Consider the following 18,628-nt stretch of genomic DNA (forward strand, 5'->3'; position numbering starts at 1 on the left):
GGGCTCCTCGGGAGGAGGGGAGGCAGGGGGGAGGCAGGGGGTCAGAGACAGTGCCCTTTGAAGCACTCCCAGTGGTGCCCGGGCTGGCACTCAGGGAGGAGCACTGCTGGGGGAGGAGACAAGGCTTTGGAGCCTGGTTGATCGGGGTTGGAACCTGGCTGTGAGCCCTAAGACAAGCCACTCCACTCTCTCTCTGACCCTTGACCTACACATCTGTAAATTGGGGGTGACCACATCTCCATCTCATAGAATGAGGATTTGGAGAGATAATCATTAAAGAGCCCAGCACAGGTCAGAGGAATTTCCCAGAGGAATGAGCCTCTGGGCTCACTGGTGCTATCATTTCTCTGACTCTTCCCTCTCATCTCCCCATCTCCTGATTCACCCTCTAGGCAGAGAAGCTGCAAGCGTCCTTACATGCTTTCCCCCGACCTCAGGCTGCCCAGGCTGTAAACAGGAATGATAAGAAGGTTCTAACACACCCTGAAGGACTGAGGCCTGGGCAGACTTTCAAGTGCTTCCCAAGTGCTGCAGTGGACGTGTGTGCTTGTCCCCCAGCAAGTGGCGCCCTCAGATCCAATCCACCAACCAGGACAAAATGAACCAACTCAGGTGGAAAGACCTCCTTGGGATGATCCCCTCCGAGCCCTTCACATTATGGCCCAGGAGGCAGAGGCGCAGGGGAGGAACACTCTTTGCTGGGGTCACACAACAAACCAGTCCCAGATCCAAGCTCCAGGTCAGGACCCCTCTGCCACATCAGGAGACTTTCCAGATATGCACAGAGCTGCTGGCTACATTTTAAACAACACATTCTCTTCATAAGTCTGGCTTTTTTAAGGCCAGCTATGCAACCTCTGTCAGTGACCAAGAACCAGCTTACTGGCCCAAAGTGACGAGCCACAGAAACCCTGGCTGGTGATGTGTGGTCATGTGGACCTATGTGGGCAGCAGGCCCCTCCACCCACACCCTGCTCTGTGACCCTGGGACCTGCACTTCCTCTTTGTAGAATGTTCACTTTCAGACACAAAGTCACACTCTGAAAGCCCAGTCACTCCTGCAGAATGTCTCACACATACACACACAAACACACACACACACACACACACACACACACACACACACACACACACAACTTGATATACAGGTTCAGAAAGTTCACAGACCCCTCACAATCTTATTTTTCAACTACTTAGGCCAAGAGACCTGGCTTATGAGGCCACCAGGCTTGGGTAGCTAACTTACTGGTCAAAGCAGGCTACATATATGGAAAAAAAGTCCTCTTACACACTTTTCTGGAAACACAGTCCTCTTGTTTATCTTTACTTTTCTCAGTTTTGATAGACATGGGATGAGAAATATTTCCTCTCAGTTCAACTTAAGAAAAACAGTGGCACAACCAATAACAAACAGCGCTCAGCCTTGGTATTGGGGTGCATTAGGGAGTGATGAGGTCTGAGGATAATTGGAGACAATATCTCTGCCTGCGGGGCACCTACCCAGGCAATTGCTGCCATGCAGAAAGGTAGCCTGTACAGCCACATCTCCAGATTGTTCAAGAAAAGTCAGAGGGCCACAATTTTATGTGACATCTTTAAACAAAACACTAGCACAAATTTCTACCAACACCTTACGTGCCCAGCAAAATGTGTCTCCAGGCCCAGCCTGGCCTGGGATCATCAGTCTGCAATGTGCTCTAAAGGTCACACACAGGCGACTGGCCATAGCTCACAACCTGTCAGGCATATGGAAGACACCCTCCCACCTGCCAGAGCAAGAGTGGTTCTCAGCTGGGGATGGTTTTGCCCCCAGGGGACATCTGGCAAAACATCTGGAGACATTTTGGCTGTCCTGTCCCACCAAGCAGGTGGGCTGGGGTTCTAATGGCACCAAGTAGAGCAGTGACGCTGCTAAATACCCTGTAAAGGACAGCACCTCCACGCCCTAGGGGCTGCTCTGGAGGGACAGGAGAGCCCTGCCCCCACCAACATAGGGCAGCTGCTATTTTCTGGGTGGCCCATGAGGACTTCTGTGAAAATTTCAAAAGAAAAGGATTCCCCAGCTAAAAATGTTGGAGAAGCCAGTAAGAGTTGAGAAGTGAGCACTGGGGGCAAGGCTGCTGGCCTGGATGAGTCACCAAGCCTGGCCACCCATCCTAGGAGGACCATCCCTAACCTCTGACCTTATGGGGCTCAGCCTGCCCAAATGTCCCCACCCAGGGCATGCCCTGCGCCGGGTGGTGAGTTGGGGGCGCCCCACAGCCCTGAAAGAGCCGTCTTTCCTCAGGGCGCTTCTGCCCTTCCGAGTCCAGCCCGTGCTACCGTGCTGCAGGGCCCTTCCTGACAACGCCCTTCTAGCCGGGAGCGCAGAGCCCAGGCTGAAGGCCCTGGCCGGCAAGGACGCAGGCTAGAACTGAGCAGAACTGGTTTCTTTTCTTTTCTTTCCATTTATGGGAAGTGGGTCCTGGCTTTCCATTGAGGATAGTGAGACAAAAGTTTCCTTTTAAATAAATGTATTTAATTTCTAAAAAGTAAATCCCCTTAAAGAAAATATTAGTTCTTATAGAGGTAACAGAATGAATGAAGTCTGGGGGAGGAAGTCCTACCAAGAGTGTCCTGTAAGTAAATACTGTGGGTATTTAGCACAGAGAATAGGAGTTCACACCCAGGGGAAAACTCAAGAAGACGCCATGACTGGGGAGGCCTTCCGTGCCAGGCAAAGGAGTCACAGCTTTGCTCGGTATTCCTGAGCAGATAAACTCGCTGCAAAACTTTCTGGCCAGATGAAACCCAACAGAAGAGGGACTCCTGAACTCAACTGTGCATCTCCTGGGCTGGCAGGGGTGGCCAGGCCTGCTGTGTGCACAGGGGAGGCCCTCCCTTGGTCTGCACAGGTATCGTCATCCACCCTAATGTCACTTTTCTTATGGTTGGGGGTGACATGAGAAGGTAAAAGGCAGAGAAGCCAGAGGAAAGAGGGCTGCAGGCAACCAGGGGAGAGGGCAGAGGGCACAAAGATAATGCAAAGAAAATGCAAGGCAGAAGGGGGAGAGAGGCAATGGTGTTAATCAAGCACCGGATTTGTGCCAGACACTGCTGCCTGTACCTAACCTGCACACCTCACTTAATCCTTGCAGTGGGATAGGCTTTGTTACCATCATCCCCCATTATAAAGATAAAGAGATTAAGGCTCAAAGGTTAGCTAAGACCCACACTGGCACCAAGAGATAGAACTGGACCCAGTTCCTCTACTACGGGGCTGGGAAGAGAAGAACAAATGCATAAAACCTACATGGATAATCAAAGGAACTCAGAATCTAATCAGATTAACAGCAGAGGGCAAGGCTAAAAACCCCCGTGGTTTCCCACGCTACAGTAAAATCACAACTCCTACCTTCCTGACCTACTGCCTCCCAGACACACCAGCCCCTCGCTGTCTGTGAACACAGGAAGCCACTTGCCTCAGGGCCCTTGCACCTCCTGTAGCCTTGATCCTCCTGCACTGGCTCCTTCTCAAATACCACTTGAGAGAGGGCTCCCTGGCCATGCCCCAAAGGCACGTGCTCTGTCCCTAGGCCACCCCTCCAATTTTATGTCCATCATGGTCCTTATCACGACCGAAATTATGTGTTTATGTACTTATTCGTGTCTTCCCACCAGACCATAAGCTCCATGAGGATGAGAATTGTCTCTCTTATTGACTGCTGAATCCCTAGCCCTTAGAACAGGGCCTGGCACAAAGTAGTTGCTCAGCAGTAAGTGCTCAGAGCCACAACTAATTCTGTCTTCTTTCACATTATTCTCTGCCCCTCTTTCTTTGCTATGCGCCAGGCTTTTGTCTGGTCCTCTACAGATATTGTTGGTTCTTTCCTCAGGGCCTTTGCACTTCCTACTCCCTCTACCTGGCACTTTCTGCCCTTAAATACATTTAGTTCTCCCCTCTGACTTGTCTTTTGGGTCTCAGCTAAAATGTTACCTCACAAGAGAGGCCTTCCCAACCATTCTATTTAAAGCACCATTTCTGACCTTCTCTCCAGGCACCTCCATCACATTTCTCCATTTATTTTTCTCCCACAGACTTATCACTTGCTGAAGTCCTTTCATTTACTTCTTTATTTGCTTCCATGTTTCCTGCTTCCACCTCTAGACTGAGTCCAGCAAGACCAGGCACCTGGCTCATCTTGGTTATTTCTGTATCCGAAGGGCCCGAGCCCCCAGGGCTTAGGCTTGGCACGGGATGGAATTCAACAGACTTGTTTAAATGAGTGAGTGCAGAATGCTATCATCTGACAGGGTGGCAGGCTTATGTCCTCCAGGATTATCCAAGCTTTTAGAGACAAGGGCCAGATATCCTAGGATAAACAGGTAACAGATGAAGACATCAGCATTTGCTGTCCTATCAAAAAGGCAGAGCAAGACCAGTGGTCAGGAACCTATCAGAAGCAGCTTTCAAAACCCTCACTGCTTGCAGAAGAGGGACTCCACGGCCATTCACTTCTCTCCCAGACTCAGCACAAAGGAAAAGCTTCACAGGAATGAAGTTTCCCTCCATCTTTCCACAAGCTACCAAAGCTGGCAATTGCTTCAGTCAAAGGCCCACTTCAGCCTCAGAACATGCTCTGGGGACTGCGCATGCCTCCCAGCTGCAGTCTCCCTGGCAGAACTGGCCCTGAACAGCCTCAGCTGCCTGGAGGGGACTTGCCTGGCCCTTCACTCCTACCCCTGCTCCGGACCAGCCCTGGGCAAGGATGAAGGCAGGGTCCTATCTACCGGAAGAGGGAGACACCAACATTGACACCTGTACTAAAATGTGACTGGTAGGGTGAGAGAAAACAAACAGAGCAGAGAGAAGAGGAAGAGGAGGTCAATCCCACCTAGAGGCCCTGGGAAGGTTTTAAAAGGCCTCATAGAGAAGTGATGCTCTTGCTGACTGTGCAGGTAACAATGAAAAGGGCCTGCCTGGAAGAAGGCACTAGAGGAAAAAGCTCTGGAGGTTTCTCCTGCAAGCAGCTTAGAAGAGCTGGAGAAGAGAGACCTGGGAAAGGGCAGGCAGAGGGCTGACTGTAATTAGCCTGTGTACTAGTCATGGGTTTGAAATATATTCTGGAGAGCTGTGGAAGGACCGTTCATAGGGCAGTGTGGCATGAGTAGGTCATCTCATCCGTGGTCTTTGAGGACTTCTGTGTATTTGGCATTGTGACTGATTTGCTGTGAGACCTTGGGTAAATCCCAGACCCTCTCTGATCCTCATTTTTCAAATGAGTGCTTGACTGTGTAACACACAGCTGCAGTATTCTGTGGTTCAGTCCACACTCCTCTGGTCTGGCTCCAGTGCTGTGTTAGCACCAGCTTTCACTGGCTTGTGAGAGAGAACTGATAGGTAAATTTTCAGGCATTTTTGTAAGCTGGTTGGTAACTATAACCATTTCTAAAAATTAGAAGTCCTTTCATTCACTTCTTTATTTGCTTTCATGTTTCCTGCTTCCACAACTAGACTGAGCCCAGCAAGACCGAGCACCTGGCCTGTCTTGGTTATTTCTGTATCCAAAGGGCCCTCTAATTTTAAAAATTATACTGAAAACAAAGATGACAAATATTCAAAACTCATCACTTCACTAATTATTTTACCACATTCTGCTGTTATCTATACTCTTAAAGTTATTTACAGCAATGGTATCTGTATGGCATAAATACTCAATCATGGAGTGCTACTGCGCATCTCTTCCCAAATCTGTGTTAGTGACATCATGCGTGCAGCTTGAAATTGACTATGGTGGGAAGATGGACACCACAGACACTGGCAAATGTTATAAACCAAGGCTGTCCTTCCTACAGGGCTGGCTGTTAAACATTTATCTCTCTCACTCCCATAATACATGTAGGAAAAAAGACTCAACTCTTCATCTTTACTTTCCCAGAGACCAAAATCTGGCTCAGGGCTGGGGGGGAGGGAGGGAAGAGACGCTGGGGGAAGGGGCAGTTACAAATCAAAGGCAATTCAGGAGGTCAGCCCAGGGTTTCCTGCATTCACTCATTCTGGGGGCCTGGTGTGCATCCAGAGCTGTGCCGTCTACACTGTCCAATAGCCACTAACCATATGTGGCTACTGAGCACTCGAAATATGGCTAGTGTGAAACTAAATTCATAACTTTTTCACTTTTAAATTTAAATTAAAATTTCAAAGTTGACACTCAATTCTAATTGGGAAACGTTTAAAGAATGCTGGAACAACTTGGGGATGTGAACCCACTTGATATGGTATGTGCTGTAAGTGTACACAACAAACTGGATTTAAATGCTTAGAATAAAAAAAGTAAAATACCTCAATAATTTTTATAACCATTACATGTTAGAATAATATTTTTATATGCTAGGTTAAGAAAACTATATTAAATTAATTTCATGTTTCTTTTTGCCTTTTTTTTAATGTGGCTATTAGAAAATTTTAAATTATATATGGCTCACATATATTTCTACTGATTAGTGCTGGTCTGGAATATAGGTATGCCTTAGAGATACTGTGAATTTGGTTCCAGACTACCACAATAAAGCAATAGTGCGATAAAACAAGTCAAAATTTTGGTTTCCCAGTGCACATAAAAGTCACATTTACACTACTGTCATCTATTAAGTGTGCAATAGTCTATGTCTAAAAAGACAATGTATATACCTTAAAAACTTTATTGCTAAAAATGCTAGCCATCATCTGAGATTTCAGCGAGTCATAATCACCAATCATGAATCACCATAACAAACATTATAATGAAAAAGTTTGAAATGCTGCAAGGATTACCAAATGTGACCCAGAGACACAAAGTGAGCAGTGCTGTTGGAAAAATGGTGCTGACAGACTTGCTCACACAGGGTTGCCAACAAACCTTCAAACTGTAAAAAATGCAGTATCAGCAAAGTGGAATAAAGCCAAATACAAAAAGGGAGGTATGCCTGTAATCTGGGTTATATTTCCCCCACTTGTGCCATTCGATATTCAAAAGCAGAAGTGGTCGTAAGAAGCCACTAAAAGGTTTGTGCTAAAATTACAAATTCTAGAAGAAAATGAGCTAATTTTGTCAGACTGTAGGTCAAGTGGTGTAGTGAATGACCTCTGCCCCATCAGGGGGAAAGTCTGTCCCTGGACATGCTGCCTGGGGAAGAAGCCACAGCCAATTTCTTATTCCAAAGCCCAGATCCAAGACTGGATTTGTCAAAGACACTAACATGGAAAAGGTGGCTCCTGGAGTGACACAGGGGCCTGGGCTTGGCCACGAGATGGGTCCAAGAACCAATACACTAGGAAAGACCAAAACGTTAGTGCACCCCTCAACCCTGCATCTGTCCGTGCTGTCCCTCTTCTTTAGACAAATTAGCTCATTTAACTCCTGTAACAACTCTGTGAGCTATGACTATTGTTATCCCCAGCTTATAGATGGAGAAACTGAGGCACAGTGAGGTTAAGAACTTGCCTAGGGTCTTCCAGCTTGTATGTGGCAAAGCTGGGACTGGAGGCCAGGCAGTAGAGCTTCAGAGTTCCCTTCTGTTCCCAAGCACTGCCCTTACCCCCAGGAGTGGGGAGGCTCTGCAGAAAGGGGAGGGCAGGGGACTCAGAGTTCCCCTACTTCACCCTCTCCTCACCCCGACCCTAGCCCTCAAAGTAGATGCTGGGAAAGGGCGGAGGCTCTCAGAACCAGGCGAACTCTGGCCCACCAGGCCATAGGGGAAGGGGGATTGAGGGCGGCTCCCTTACCCACAGCTTCCCGTCGTAGTAATATGCTCCCAGGAGCTTCACGATGTAGGGGTGGTCACAGGTGGCCAGGATCTCAATCTCCACAATGTAGTCCTCCAGCTCTTCCTCGCTCTTGGTCTCAATTACTTTGGCGGCGGCCAAGTCACCTGACTCCTTGTTTTTGGCCTGCAAAGCAGAGACCCAGAAGGTCAACAAGGTATGCTCAGCAGAAAACTGACCCCTGGAAGCCAGCTCAGAGAGGCCTGGTGAGTGTGGCAACAGAGGCCAGATGTCCAGACGGCGACTGGGAGGCTGAAGCAGGAGGTACATGGGTCTTGACAATGGCCAGTGCTGCTCATTATGGAAGAAGAGGGAGCTTACGTGAAAACCAATGTGCTGTGTTTAATAATCATGATTTTTTTGAAAATACAACACACCCACACCAAGGGATAAACAACAGAAGATGGCACAGCTCTACAGATACCAACATGGAAAGACTGTGGAGTTGCTCAGTAAAAGATCTGAGACATTGAACAATAAAAATGGCATGATTTTTTATGAAAAAATGGAAAACTACACTTTCATAAATGCTCACACAGGTATGTAAATGCATGGAAAATTCTGGAAAGATACAGTCAGAGGACAAGATAGAGGAGAGATAATCTGAAATGGGAAGAGACTCAAAGGGCACTCTCACACTTTCTGAATTGTTTTAAAATGTTAATGTTTCATGCATTTATTTGCATCATTTCATATACATCAAAAGAAAAATGAAAAAGGGTTTTTTTAAGTGCCCACCAATTACAGTGGAAATACTTCCTAGATGCATCTCATCTAGGTATAAGAACTGTTCCTTATCTGATGAAAAAGATGGAATTTCACACTTACGAGGATAGCTACAGTTTTTAAAAAAACAAAAAAAGTGTTGATGGGGATGTGGAAAAATTGGAACCTCTATGCAATGCTGGTAGGAATGTAAAATGGTGCAGCCACCATAGAAAATAACTCAGCAGTTTATCAAAAGGTTAAACATAGCACTAACCAATGACCCAGCTGTGTCTTTCCTAGGTATGTTTGCAAAAGAGCTGAAAGCAGCAATTCAGGTAGATCTGCACACTGATGGTCACAGCAGCTCTAAACTCAGGAGCTAGAAAGTAGAAACAACCCAGGTGTCCATCAGTAGGTAAATAAACAAAATGTGGTATCGACAGTCAATGTAATATTATTCACCCTCTAAAAGGAAGGAAAATCGGACACATGCTACCACATGGATGAGCCTTGAAGGTATTATTCTAAGGGAAATAAGGTAGACACAAAAGGACAAATACTGTATGATTCCACTTACATGAGACCCCTAGAGGAGCCGAATTCATAGGGACAGGGAATAGAGGCTACTGGGGGCAATGGAGCATTAGTGTTGAACTGGGTACACAGTTGCTGTTCGGGAAGACAAAGAAGTCCTGGAAATGCCCAGCGGCGAAGGGCACAACACTGTACTGTACTAATGCCACTAAACTGGACACTTAGAAATGGCTAAAACAGTCAGTTTTATGTTATGCATATTTTTACCACAATTTTAAAACTGAGAGCAAAAGCGAGACAGCAATGTAAGAGGTGCAAGCAGTTCCCATGATGAGTGCGTGTCCAGGAAAAGGGAGCAACACCGCGATTCCCACAGACAGTCACAGAAGTGTTCACCCACCGCATTGCACAGGGTCCGGAGTGTAGAGGGCATGCTTTCCCACATCGTGGCCCCTCAAAGTGAGCTGCTCGCCTGCGGCCTTTGGGCGGCAGTCCAGTGGAAAGCCCTGGACTCCACGAGCAGCTGTGCACGTGCCTACGGCGATGCCTTCTGGAGGACAGTACCACACTCACCTTTCAGGACGCTTGTACAACCCGGTCCACTGGACATGCTGATGGCCAGTTGCTGCTGAGTGTCTAGCACCCCATGAGTGACAACGGACATCCACATGACCTCACGTGACACCACAGTAACCAGCACCTCAGTGTCCCCATTGTACAGGCTTAGAGAAGGGACATGGCTGTAACTAAGATAGTGGCACCAGAATTTCAATCTGGGTCCTCTATCTTCTAAGGTCTGTGCACAAAGTCACCCTATCATCTCCAGAACTCAGAAGCCTCTAAGGCCAGATGCCAGCAGACACCTTTAAAGGCATTCCTAGGCCAGCCTGCATAGGGTGCCCACCATGCAGAGACAGAACGACCTTCCATTGACCTCAAGGAGCTCAAGGTCCAGCAGAAGAGACGCCCTCCTCTACTGCCTGAGAGAGACAGTGTGCCTGGGAGGAGGAGGCGGGGGTAGGACCTGGGAAGGGGTGAACTCTACCAGGGAACTTTCTGGAAGAAGTGATGCCATTAGTCAATCTTTATGCTCATTTGTAAATTTATTCTCAGTTTTGGTAAATGGTTCTGTGAACTGAGCTGCCAAGTCCCCAAGGTCCCCACACAGTGATAACAATGGACCAGTCTGCATGGGACACTAGTCTACACTTCAACAGGAGCCAACACATTCATGTCCTCCACCCCCTCCAGTGCAGGTGCTATTATCATCTCACCAGCAGACGGGGAGACCGCGGCGGAGCCCCCAGGGACCTCAGTGACAGGGCTGGTCCGGACTCTCTCTCTCAGCTCTCTCTCCCTCTCAGGTGAGCACACACACATTTAGTTGACTAGGTGCCGCCCTGCCCTTCCTTGTGAAGCGGATCTCGGCTGTCCCCCTGAAGCACTGGCAAAGCGTCCTTTCACACTGCGCGGCACTCCTGCTGCTCCTCTTCTCCGCACCCAGCTCAGGCCCGCTCTGCTCCTCCACAGCGCGGGGCAGAGGGCAGAGGGCTGAGCCGGCGGCCAGAGCTACAGCCAGTTGCCCAAGGCAACCGCCTGGGCCAAGCTCTCCCAGCACCCCCCCAGGGCAGCACAGGAAAGGGCTGGACTGCCCAGGCTACCTCTCAGTCACTCACCTCTCGCTCCTGAGACATGATGAAGGAGACCACGTGTCACCTTTTCCCAGGTTTCTTAAAAGGGCTGTTTTCTCCTATAGGTGGGGACCATTTCCCATGAGTGCACAAAACCTGACTTGCCCACCACGCAGAGAGGCAGCCCTGACCACAGGGCACCTCCAGCCGGTGCCCGTGTCAACACTGAGGACACAGCACCTGGCTCAGACTTCAGAGACCAGAGACCGGAGTCCACCAGAAAGGGGTTAATAGCAGCCGTGGTGCATCAAGTAACTTGGCCAACATTAAATACTTTAAAAACCTGGTTGAGGCAGCACCTCATCACCTCAAGGCCCCTGAGGATGCAATGACAGCTGGTGATAAAAACAGCCAACACCGCCTGAGCACCCACCGTGTGCCAGGACAGGTCTTAAATGGGACTTCACTCCATCACCCATCTAGCCCTTGGATCTAAGTGTAGGCATTCCCAATTTACAGGTGAGGAAACGGACTCAGAGGCACAGAGATTTGCCTCAGATCACACAGCAAGTGGGGAGTGACGGCTGGATCCAGACACAAGCCTTCCTGGCTCAAAGAGCCTAGGCTCTAAATCCCTTCCCACCAGGCCCTGCTGGCAAGTGTCCAGGGTTCCTGCCCATCTCTCTTTCCTAAAGATAAATGAAAACCACAGCCAACAGCATGGTTAGCAGCTCCAATTACCAAAACGGCCAAAACTTCATAAGCCCATAACATGGTGTTAGCCATCATGTCCATTTCTCAGATTAGCAGACTGAGGCTCAAAGAGACATCAGGACCACCCAGGATTGTGATCTGTGGTGTATTCTTCAGATATCAACAGACACTTTTCTTCACTACACTAGGCTGCCAGGAACCAACTTACTCCCCATTCATTCATTCAACCATTACTTACCCAGCCCATGTTACATGCAAGGCACTTCCCTAGTAAACAAGACGGATTCTGGCTAGAGCGAGATTTGGGTAGGAATCACTGCCCTCCTATAACATAATTCACAGTTCCCCGATTATTCCTCAGCAGAGATAACCCACCTCATTCCCAGGCCATAGGAATGCAAAGGTGCAGTTCCACCACCACCTCTGGTGGGTGGTGACTCATCCCAGCCAATCTATCTGCACACTGTGATTGGAGCAGGGAGAGAAATGTGATCACATCAGCCAATGAAACACAACCTCAGAGCAGTGGAGACACTGCTGAGACTGCCATGCTTTACTGCTAGCCTCCAGCGGGTTGTCAGCAGGCCTGGAGCTACTGGGCCATGGTGCCCCCAAGTATTTTGGTGCCCTGAAAATTAAATCAGCTGAGCCTAGAAATTGAAGCAGCAGAGCCAAGAGAGAGCGTGAGGGGACACTATTTGATCCCTTCAATTCATTTTTACACCAGGGAGGTAATATTATTAAGAGACTCATTTTATAAGAAAAGTGATGATCAGAGAGGTGAAGTCACTTGCCCAAGGTCACATGCAGGTTAAGTAACAAGTTTGGGGGCTGAATTCGAGCGTGTGTGGCTTCCAAGTCCATGTTTCTGACCACTTTGCCAGAGGTCAAAGACTGCAAAGGTCCTGTCTGGGCCTCAGTTTCCCCCTCTGTACAGGAGGGTAGGAAATGATGCCCAGTTCTCTCCATGGTCTGATGTGAGGGCACCTTGGGGAGTGGGTGGGTCCTGGAAAGCTAAGGGTGGTCCACGTGGATGGGGCACCCATAGGAGTTGACAGGCAAGAAGTCATAAAGAACAAGTGGCTGTCTGTGGCCTCTGATGTACATGTCTCCCACTGGCTGGGCCAAGGCCAGGGTCCAGCAAAGGGTAGGGAAGCCCCCGCCCAGTCCTGCACCGCTGGCCAGCAGTGACTAAGGCCTCAGATACAGCCTTGGGAGCAGACACACAGTGGCCACTTGTATTTACTAGCCCAGGCACCTCTGTGGGAACAATCCTCCCCCTTGTGCAGCGTAGGGCCCAGCCTGGAGGAGGTGGGGACAACCCTCCCTGCTCAGAGCCCTGCTCCACCCAAGGGGCCCAGGCAGCCCCATCAGGCACTGGGGCCTTCCTGGAAGTCAGCCACACAGCTGACTGGGGGCAGCCCCCAGGCCCTCCGCTGCTCTCCTGGCTACAAGCTGCTCACTGTCTCCTTCCCCACTCCTCCAGGGAAAGAGCTGGTATCACAGAACTTAGGGACCAGGAAGAACATTAGCCACCATCCTAATCCCCATCTCCCCAGTCCCCAGTCTGCAGAGGAGGAAACAGAGTCCACAAAGGTGAATACAGTGACCAGGGTCCAACCTGTGACCGCCTGCCCAGAGCAGAGTAAATGACAACCGGAGTAAAATGGGTTGAAAGGCCTGTTCCCCACAGCCCCGCTCACTTCAGGCCTGAGGGCCAACAGGCTGCCTGGAAAGGAACCCTAAGTGGGCAGCAGGGGAATGGGCCAGCATCCATCCCCCTGCAGATTCACAACTCCAGTTTCCTCCGGAACTGCCTCTCGCTCACTCTCGGTGCAAGGAATTCAGGAGGGGCTGAGCCTACCTGGTCCTGGTGCACAGCCCAGGCCCAGTGGGTGCTTTGGACGTGTGCGTGTAACTCAAGGCAGAACAGGTTGTACCTGGGTTGTTTGTTTGTTTGTTTGCTAAAAGTTATCAGGAAAGCAGCTTTTTTTCCTTCTCTGGAGTTACTAAACTGGTAGAATAAAAGGCTGGGAGGCCTTGTGGCCACTCCTAGAGAGAACCTGCCTGAAGAGGAAGCCCAGCGAGGGAAGCAGCACCCACAGTGGAGGAGAGCAGATGCTGAGGGTCTGTGAACACTGCGAGCCAGCTGTTCCTGAAGGAACAGTTGCATGAATTTTCAGTTACATAAGCCAATGAACTCCCTCTTGGACTTTGATCTTATTTGCCACCACCAAAGGAAGTAAGTCCCTCACCTTGGGGGTGTTCCAGCAGACAGCAGACATCAGGGGAGTACTTTACCAGGCAACACACAGACACCGAGGGCCACCTTCTCTCCTAAGTGCACCGCAACCTATGAAGTGACCTTCATGAGGCCTCTCAGAGGACCTGACTGATACCCAGGCTCAGGGGACTCACAGGCCACAGGCAAACAGAAACCATGGGAGTCCTTCTCCAACAAAACCGAGGTGGTCATTTTACACTAAGGAAAGTAACAAAAACAACCTACAGAGCCAGTGACAAAACAAGGGTAAAATGGGAATACTCACTACTGACAAAAATATAAACAGATTCGATCTTTTCAGGACAAAAACGGGCAACAGATTTTAAAAGCCTTGAAAATAGCTTTAAAGTGTATTCTCCCTCAAATCCTGAGAAGTTAAGGCTAGGAAATTATTCCCAAAAAGACAAGAAAAGAAACATCCTAGGACTGTGTTCACGTTAGTCCATAATAATGGCAAAACAGTGTGAACCTAAATGCTCAGCTGTAAGACAGCAGTTAAATAAACTTAGTGAGATATTAAGCAACGCTTTAAAGTGATAAACAGGAAGGTAATACAGTAATGAGGAAAATAATTAAGCCATTATAGTAAGTCAACAGAGCAGGATAATAAAATTGTCACTAAGCTATAACTTCAGGAAAACTATCACCTAATAGACAGGGAGGGGCTTGTCAACACAGCATAAGGACGCCAAGTGACCTTATAAAAGTTCATTTCACCCAGTGGCACAGTGGCACCTGGAAGTTGTCCACAGGAGTCCCAGCAAGTGACCACTTCATCCTGACCTTGTCTTAAATGTTTCCAGGGATGGACACTCTCACCCTTTCAGGAACCCACTTGAGCTGTACTGTCCAATAGGGGAGCTACTGGCCACATGTGGCTTTTAAATTACCTGAAGTTAAGTGAAATTAGTTTTAGTTCCCTGGTTGCATTGGCCACATTTCAAGTGCTTAATAAACCACATGTGGCTAGTGGCTACCATACCATTTCTGCACCTGGCAGAAACTGCATTCTCACAGAGGTGAGGGAGCTTCCAAAACTCACTCATCTCTCCCAGACCCAGCAGCAGCAACATGCATTTCTTTTCTAGGAAGAAACAAAAGTCTTGAGCGCAGAGCGGGGAGGAGAACCTCTGCCCTGTGAGCATTTGCTGGTGTGGTCTCCTAGCAACCTGGCAAGGAGCCGGCGGGAGGGAAGGCTCACAGCTGACCTGTCACATAAGCAGCCTAGGCGTGGGGGCCAGATCCAAAGAAAGGAGCAGTCAAGCTAAAGGTTGCTATTTCCCCCGTCCGTTTGATTCTGGACAGCTGTGCCAGGCATGTGTCAAATGCGGTTCAGGCCACTCTGACCAAGCAGAGGTTTGGTCTGTGTCCTATAGACTGTACGTCCCGACCCGAACACAAATAATCTTTGCAAGGTGACAACTGTTACCAATCATGGAAGAGACTTCAACTCTGTGAAGGGGAGAGGAAATCGGGCCCCGGAGGAAACTGGGGTCACAGTAGAACCAGCTACATGCAGGGCAAGGGCCCAACATAAATTGAAGCCGGGTGGTCTAAAGGCAGCAAACAGAGCCGGGAGGGGCAGCCACTGTGGCCCTGGGTTCAGATTCCATTAACCCCCATCATTGCGAGCATGAGTCAGGCGAGGAGTGAAGCCACACACACCACAGCCCAGCCCTCCCCAGTCTTGAGTCCTTGCGGACCTCAGGACAAAACAGGGCTGCCAAGGCCTCCTACAGTCCCCGAGGCAGGGTAAGGAGCAAGCTACCTTACCCAGCTCGGGCCCATGAGGTATGCACCGGTATTACCACCTCCTCCTATTGAAGAAGAAATCACCCTCTCCCCGGGGCCACACAGGTCACACAGCTAGGAAGAGGCTATCAGGACTCAACTCAGGTCCGGCTCTCTGCCCAGGGCTGTTCCCCTCAGTAGCCCCACAAAGTACCATCTGCAGGGTCTCCCCCCAGCTGCTATGTGTGCCAGTCTGCCTTCCTCATCTCTTCCGCCATTGCCTTGAGCCAGAAACCCTCTCAGGACAAACCTTCTATGGCTACCTGCTGCTGACACAATAAAACCCAAGCTCCCTGGCCCAGCCCTCACGTCCCTGGTGATCTGTCCTGCCTACTTCCCAGGATTCCATGGCGGCCCCCAGACCCACCCCCGCACCCCCAGTGCTCTCCAGCTTCCCCCTCCCATGTCCCCGTGCATGCTCGCTCCTCCACCTGGACGGCCTCCCCCTTGCCCACAAGTCTAGCTCAACCACAGCTGCCCCATGTTTCACCTTGTTCACCAACGTTATCTATTACTCTGTCCAACCACAGGATACACTCAGTATTTTAGAATAATGGGCAAGTGGGCGGGTGGATGGATGATGGCTAGATGGATGGACTGGTATTTATAACTGTGCAGAAGGACAAATGCACCTTCTGCATAAGAGGAGAAAGGAGAGTGGCCTTTCTCCTCAGCATATTCAGAGTCTCCAACCTCTGGCTGTTCTCCAGTTTGGGAAGATGTCCCCTCTTTGCCTTGAAGAAGCCAAAGCCTGTGACTGGCCAGGACACACACAGGCAGGAAGTCCTGCCAACTGAAAAGAAACCACTTCCCCACCAGCAACCACCAGGCCAAGTTTCAGCTCAGCAACAAACGAGACAGCCAAGTTCCAGAACAAGCAACACTTAAGGATGGCAAAGATTATGTGGCACAAAGCAGGGGAGGGACAGTTTCCCGCGACCTGCATTTAGTGCTCTCTCCCTCGGGAGGAGAAGCCTGGAGAGCCATCCTGACACAGCAGGAAATGCTAAGCCTCCAAATCCTTCTGGGCCAGCAAATAAAAACTAAAACCCAAAGAGGATTGGCCCGAAGATACCAGGTCAAGGCTTTGACTGAAAACCTGGACAGCCTGTCCAACTTGGCTGGAGACAGGAGAACCTTCATATCTCAGCCTTTCAAATGTGGTGGGAATCCAACCCTGCGCATCACCGATCCTAGGGGTGAGAAGGGTGACGGAGCACCGCCTCTGTGGAGCTGCTGCTCCCACCTCCCTCCAGCCAAGGGACTGGGTGCTGGGTCATGGCCAGAGGGAAGCCTGGGGTCAACGCAAAGAGGAAGAAGAGAAGGAAGCACCCTACCCAGGGCCTCCTCGGCTCCCGGCACCATTCCGGGCACCCTAGCGGCTTCACCGCACTGCATCTGCACCACAACCATGGGCTTGGGGGGATGTGTGCTCCCATCAGCCCTGCTTTCCAGGCAGACCCCAGGCTCCAGAACTTAACGTTGCTCCATGTTTTTGATCGATTATGTCTTTGGGATGTTTTGTACTATTCAAAAAGCAATACCCACTCATTAAAGAGAGTCTCTAAAATATAATGGTATGAAGAAAACCAAAACCATAGACACCTGCCCTAAGCGCCCTGGAGCACCTTCCCCCAGGATACCCCAGAGCCGGTGTATTGGGATTTGCTCCGCCTGCCTGCCCTACCGCCTCCCAGCCAGGTGACCCCCTTGGGTTCCCCTGCAGTACGATGTCAGCAGTTCCTGCCCCGAGGGCTGTTGTGCGCCTTCAGTGAGTTAACAGGAGGAGGAGGTCTAGAGTGCCACAGGCCCAAGTGAGTGCCCCACAAAAACGTTCCCTCACTGCTGTCTCTCCACAAATAAATTCTCTTATACTGCATAAAAATGGGATTCAACTGTACACAATGATTCGCCATTTTCACTTAACAGTATGTCGTGAGCAGCCCTTTGGATCACAAAACACTCTCCCACACCACAACCTCCGACAGCTGCAGACGCTCCACTGAATGGCGGGTCCACCGCCGACCTGACCACTCCCCAGCGCCAGACCACTCTCCACTAGTCACAGGGTTTCGCAGCCAAATGCCTGAGGGCAGAAAGCTCTCCAAATCTGGGTCACTTTGCACCTGCACTGGCCACACAGGCATGTACCACCCACGCCATGCCCTTGCCATCAGACACGGAAGTGAGTCGGTTCTGCTGCATCCTGGCTGGCTGTCCTTAGGTGCTGGCCTCGGACTGCAGGTGAAAAGACACTTATGCCCCACCTGGGAAAGGGGCTGTCTTATCCCCATTTTGCAGAAAAGGAAACTGAGGCTCAAAGAGGAAACATCTCTTGCCCAAGGACACACCCCAAAGACAACAGCCAAGCTGGGACAAGCCAAGGAGCACCACCGAGTCAGAAGCCTCTGAGGCAGGGCTCTTGCAGGAGGCGTGGGGTGCCGCACCATCTCCCAAGGTGTGCCTTACCGGCCACAAGAGTCGGGCCTGCAGACAGACCGGAGGCTCTGGACAGAGGCCAGCACTGGCACCTGCTGCCCCAGGTTCCTTAATAACAGGGGCACACTAGCCACCTCTCCTCAGCCCCAGCAATGGGTTTCCTGTCACCTCGAAGTGGAGATGGGGCAGTGAGGGCACTCAAGGAAGAAGGCAGCTTGAGGAAGAGGGCAGGTCTCCCCAGTGTGGCCCCGAGCCCACCACAAGGCCAAAGTAGACTCTCAAGGCAAAACAGAAAGGCATGCCAGCTCTGATGGGGTCACTGCCTCAGGGTGACAAAGCTGGCTTTGATGATGGCAACTGCCTCAGAGGGCCAAGAGCTGACAAGACAGGCTGGAGCTTCCCAGGAGGGCAAAGGGCAGTGTGCCTCTAGGGCATGAAATGCTGTTCCTCAGGCCCAGGGGCCTAGGGGCCTAGGCCACCCTGCCCTGACAGGCCTCGGGGCAGGCACAGAGCTGAGACGGTCCTCCCGGGCAGCAAACCTCTCACAGGCTGGGATGGAGCCTTGTTTACTGGCACTGAATCATGTTTATCCTCATAACACAGTGAGAGCAATGAACTGCAGGCTAATCCCAGGGGCCCTTTCACACCAGCGTCTCTCCAGGAGCAGCCTTCAGCAGGAGGGTTGGAGAGCGACCAGAGGCCTCAAGGGAACCTGCCCCTGTTCGGCAGGAAGCCAGGCAGTCT

The 18,628-nt window shown here is 50.3% G+C and overlaps 1 protein-coding gene across 1 annotated transcript in view; it reads right to left on the reverse strand.

Moving 5' to 3' along the window:
• STK10 (serine/threonine kinase 10) overlaps positions 1-18,628 on the reverse strand; it is a 113,084-nt gene that overhangs the window by 84,871 nt on the left and 9,585 nt on the right. The window contains exon 2 of the mRNA XM_036884685.2: positions 7,745-7,909. Coding sequence (XP_036740580.2) covers positions 7,745-7,909 — 165 coding nt within the window. The remainder of the gene's footprint in view (positions 1-7,744; positions 7,910-18,628) is intronic.

The sequence above is a fragment of the Manis pentadactyla genome, chromosome 2 (assembly GCF_030020395.1).
Source record: "Manis pentadactyla isolate mManPen7 chromosome 2, mManPen7.hap1, whole genome shotgun sequence".
Classification (NCBI taxonomy): domain Eukaryota; kingdom Metazoa; phylum Chordata; class Mammalia; order Pholidota; family Manidae; genus Manis; species Manis pentadactyla.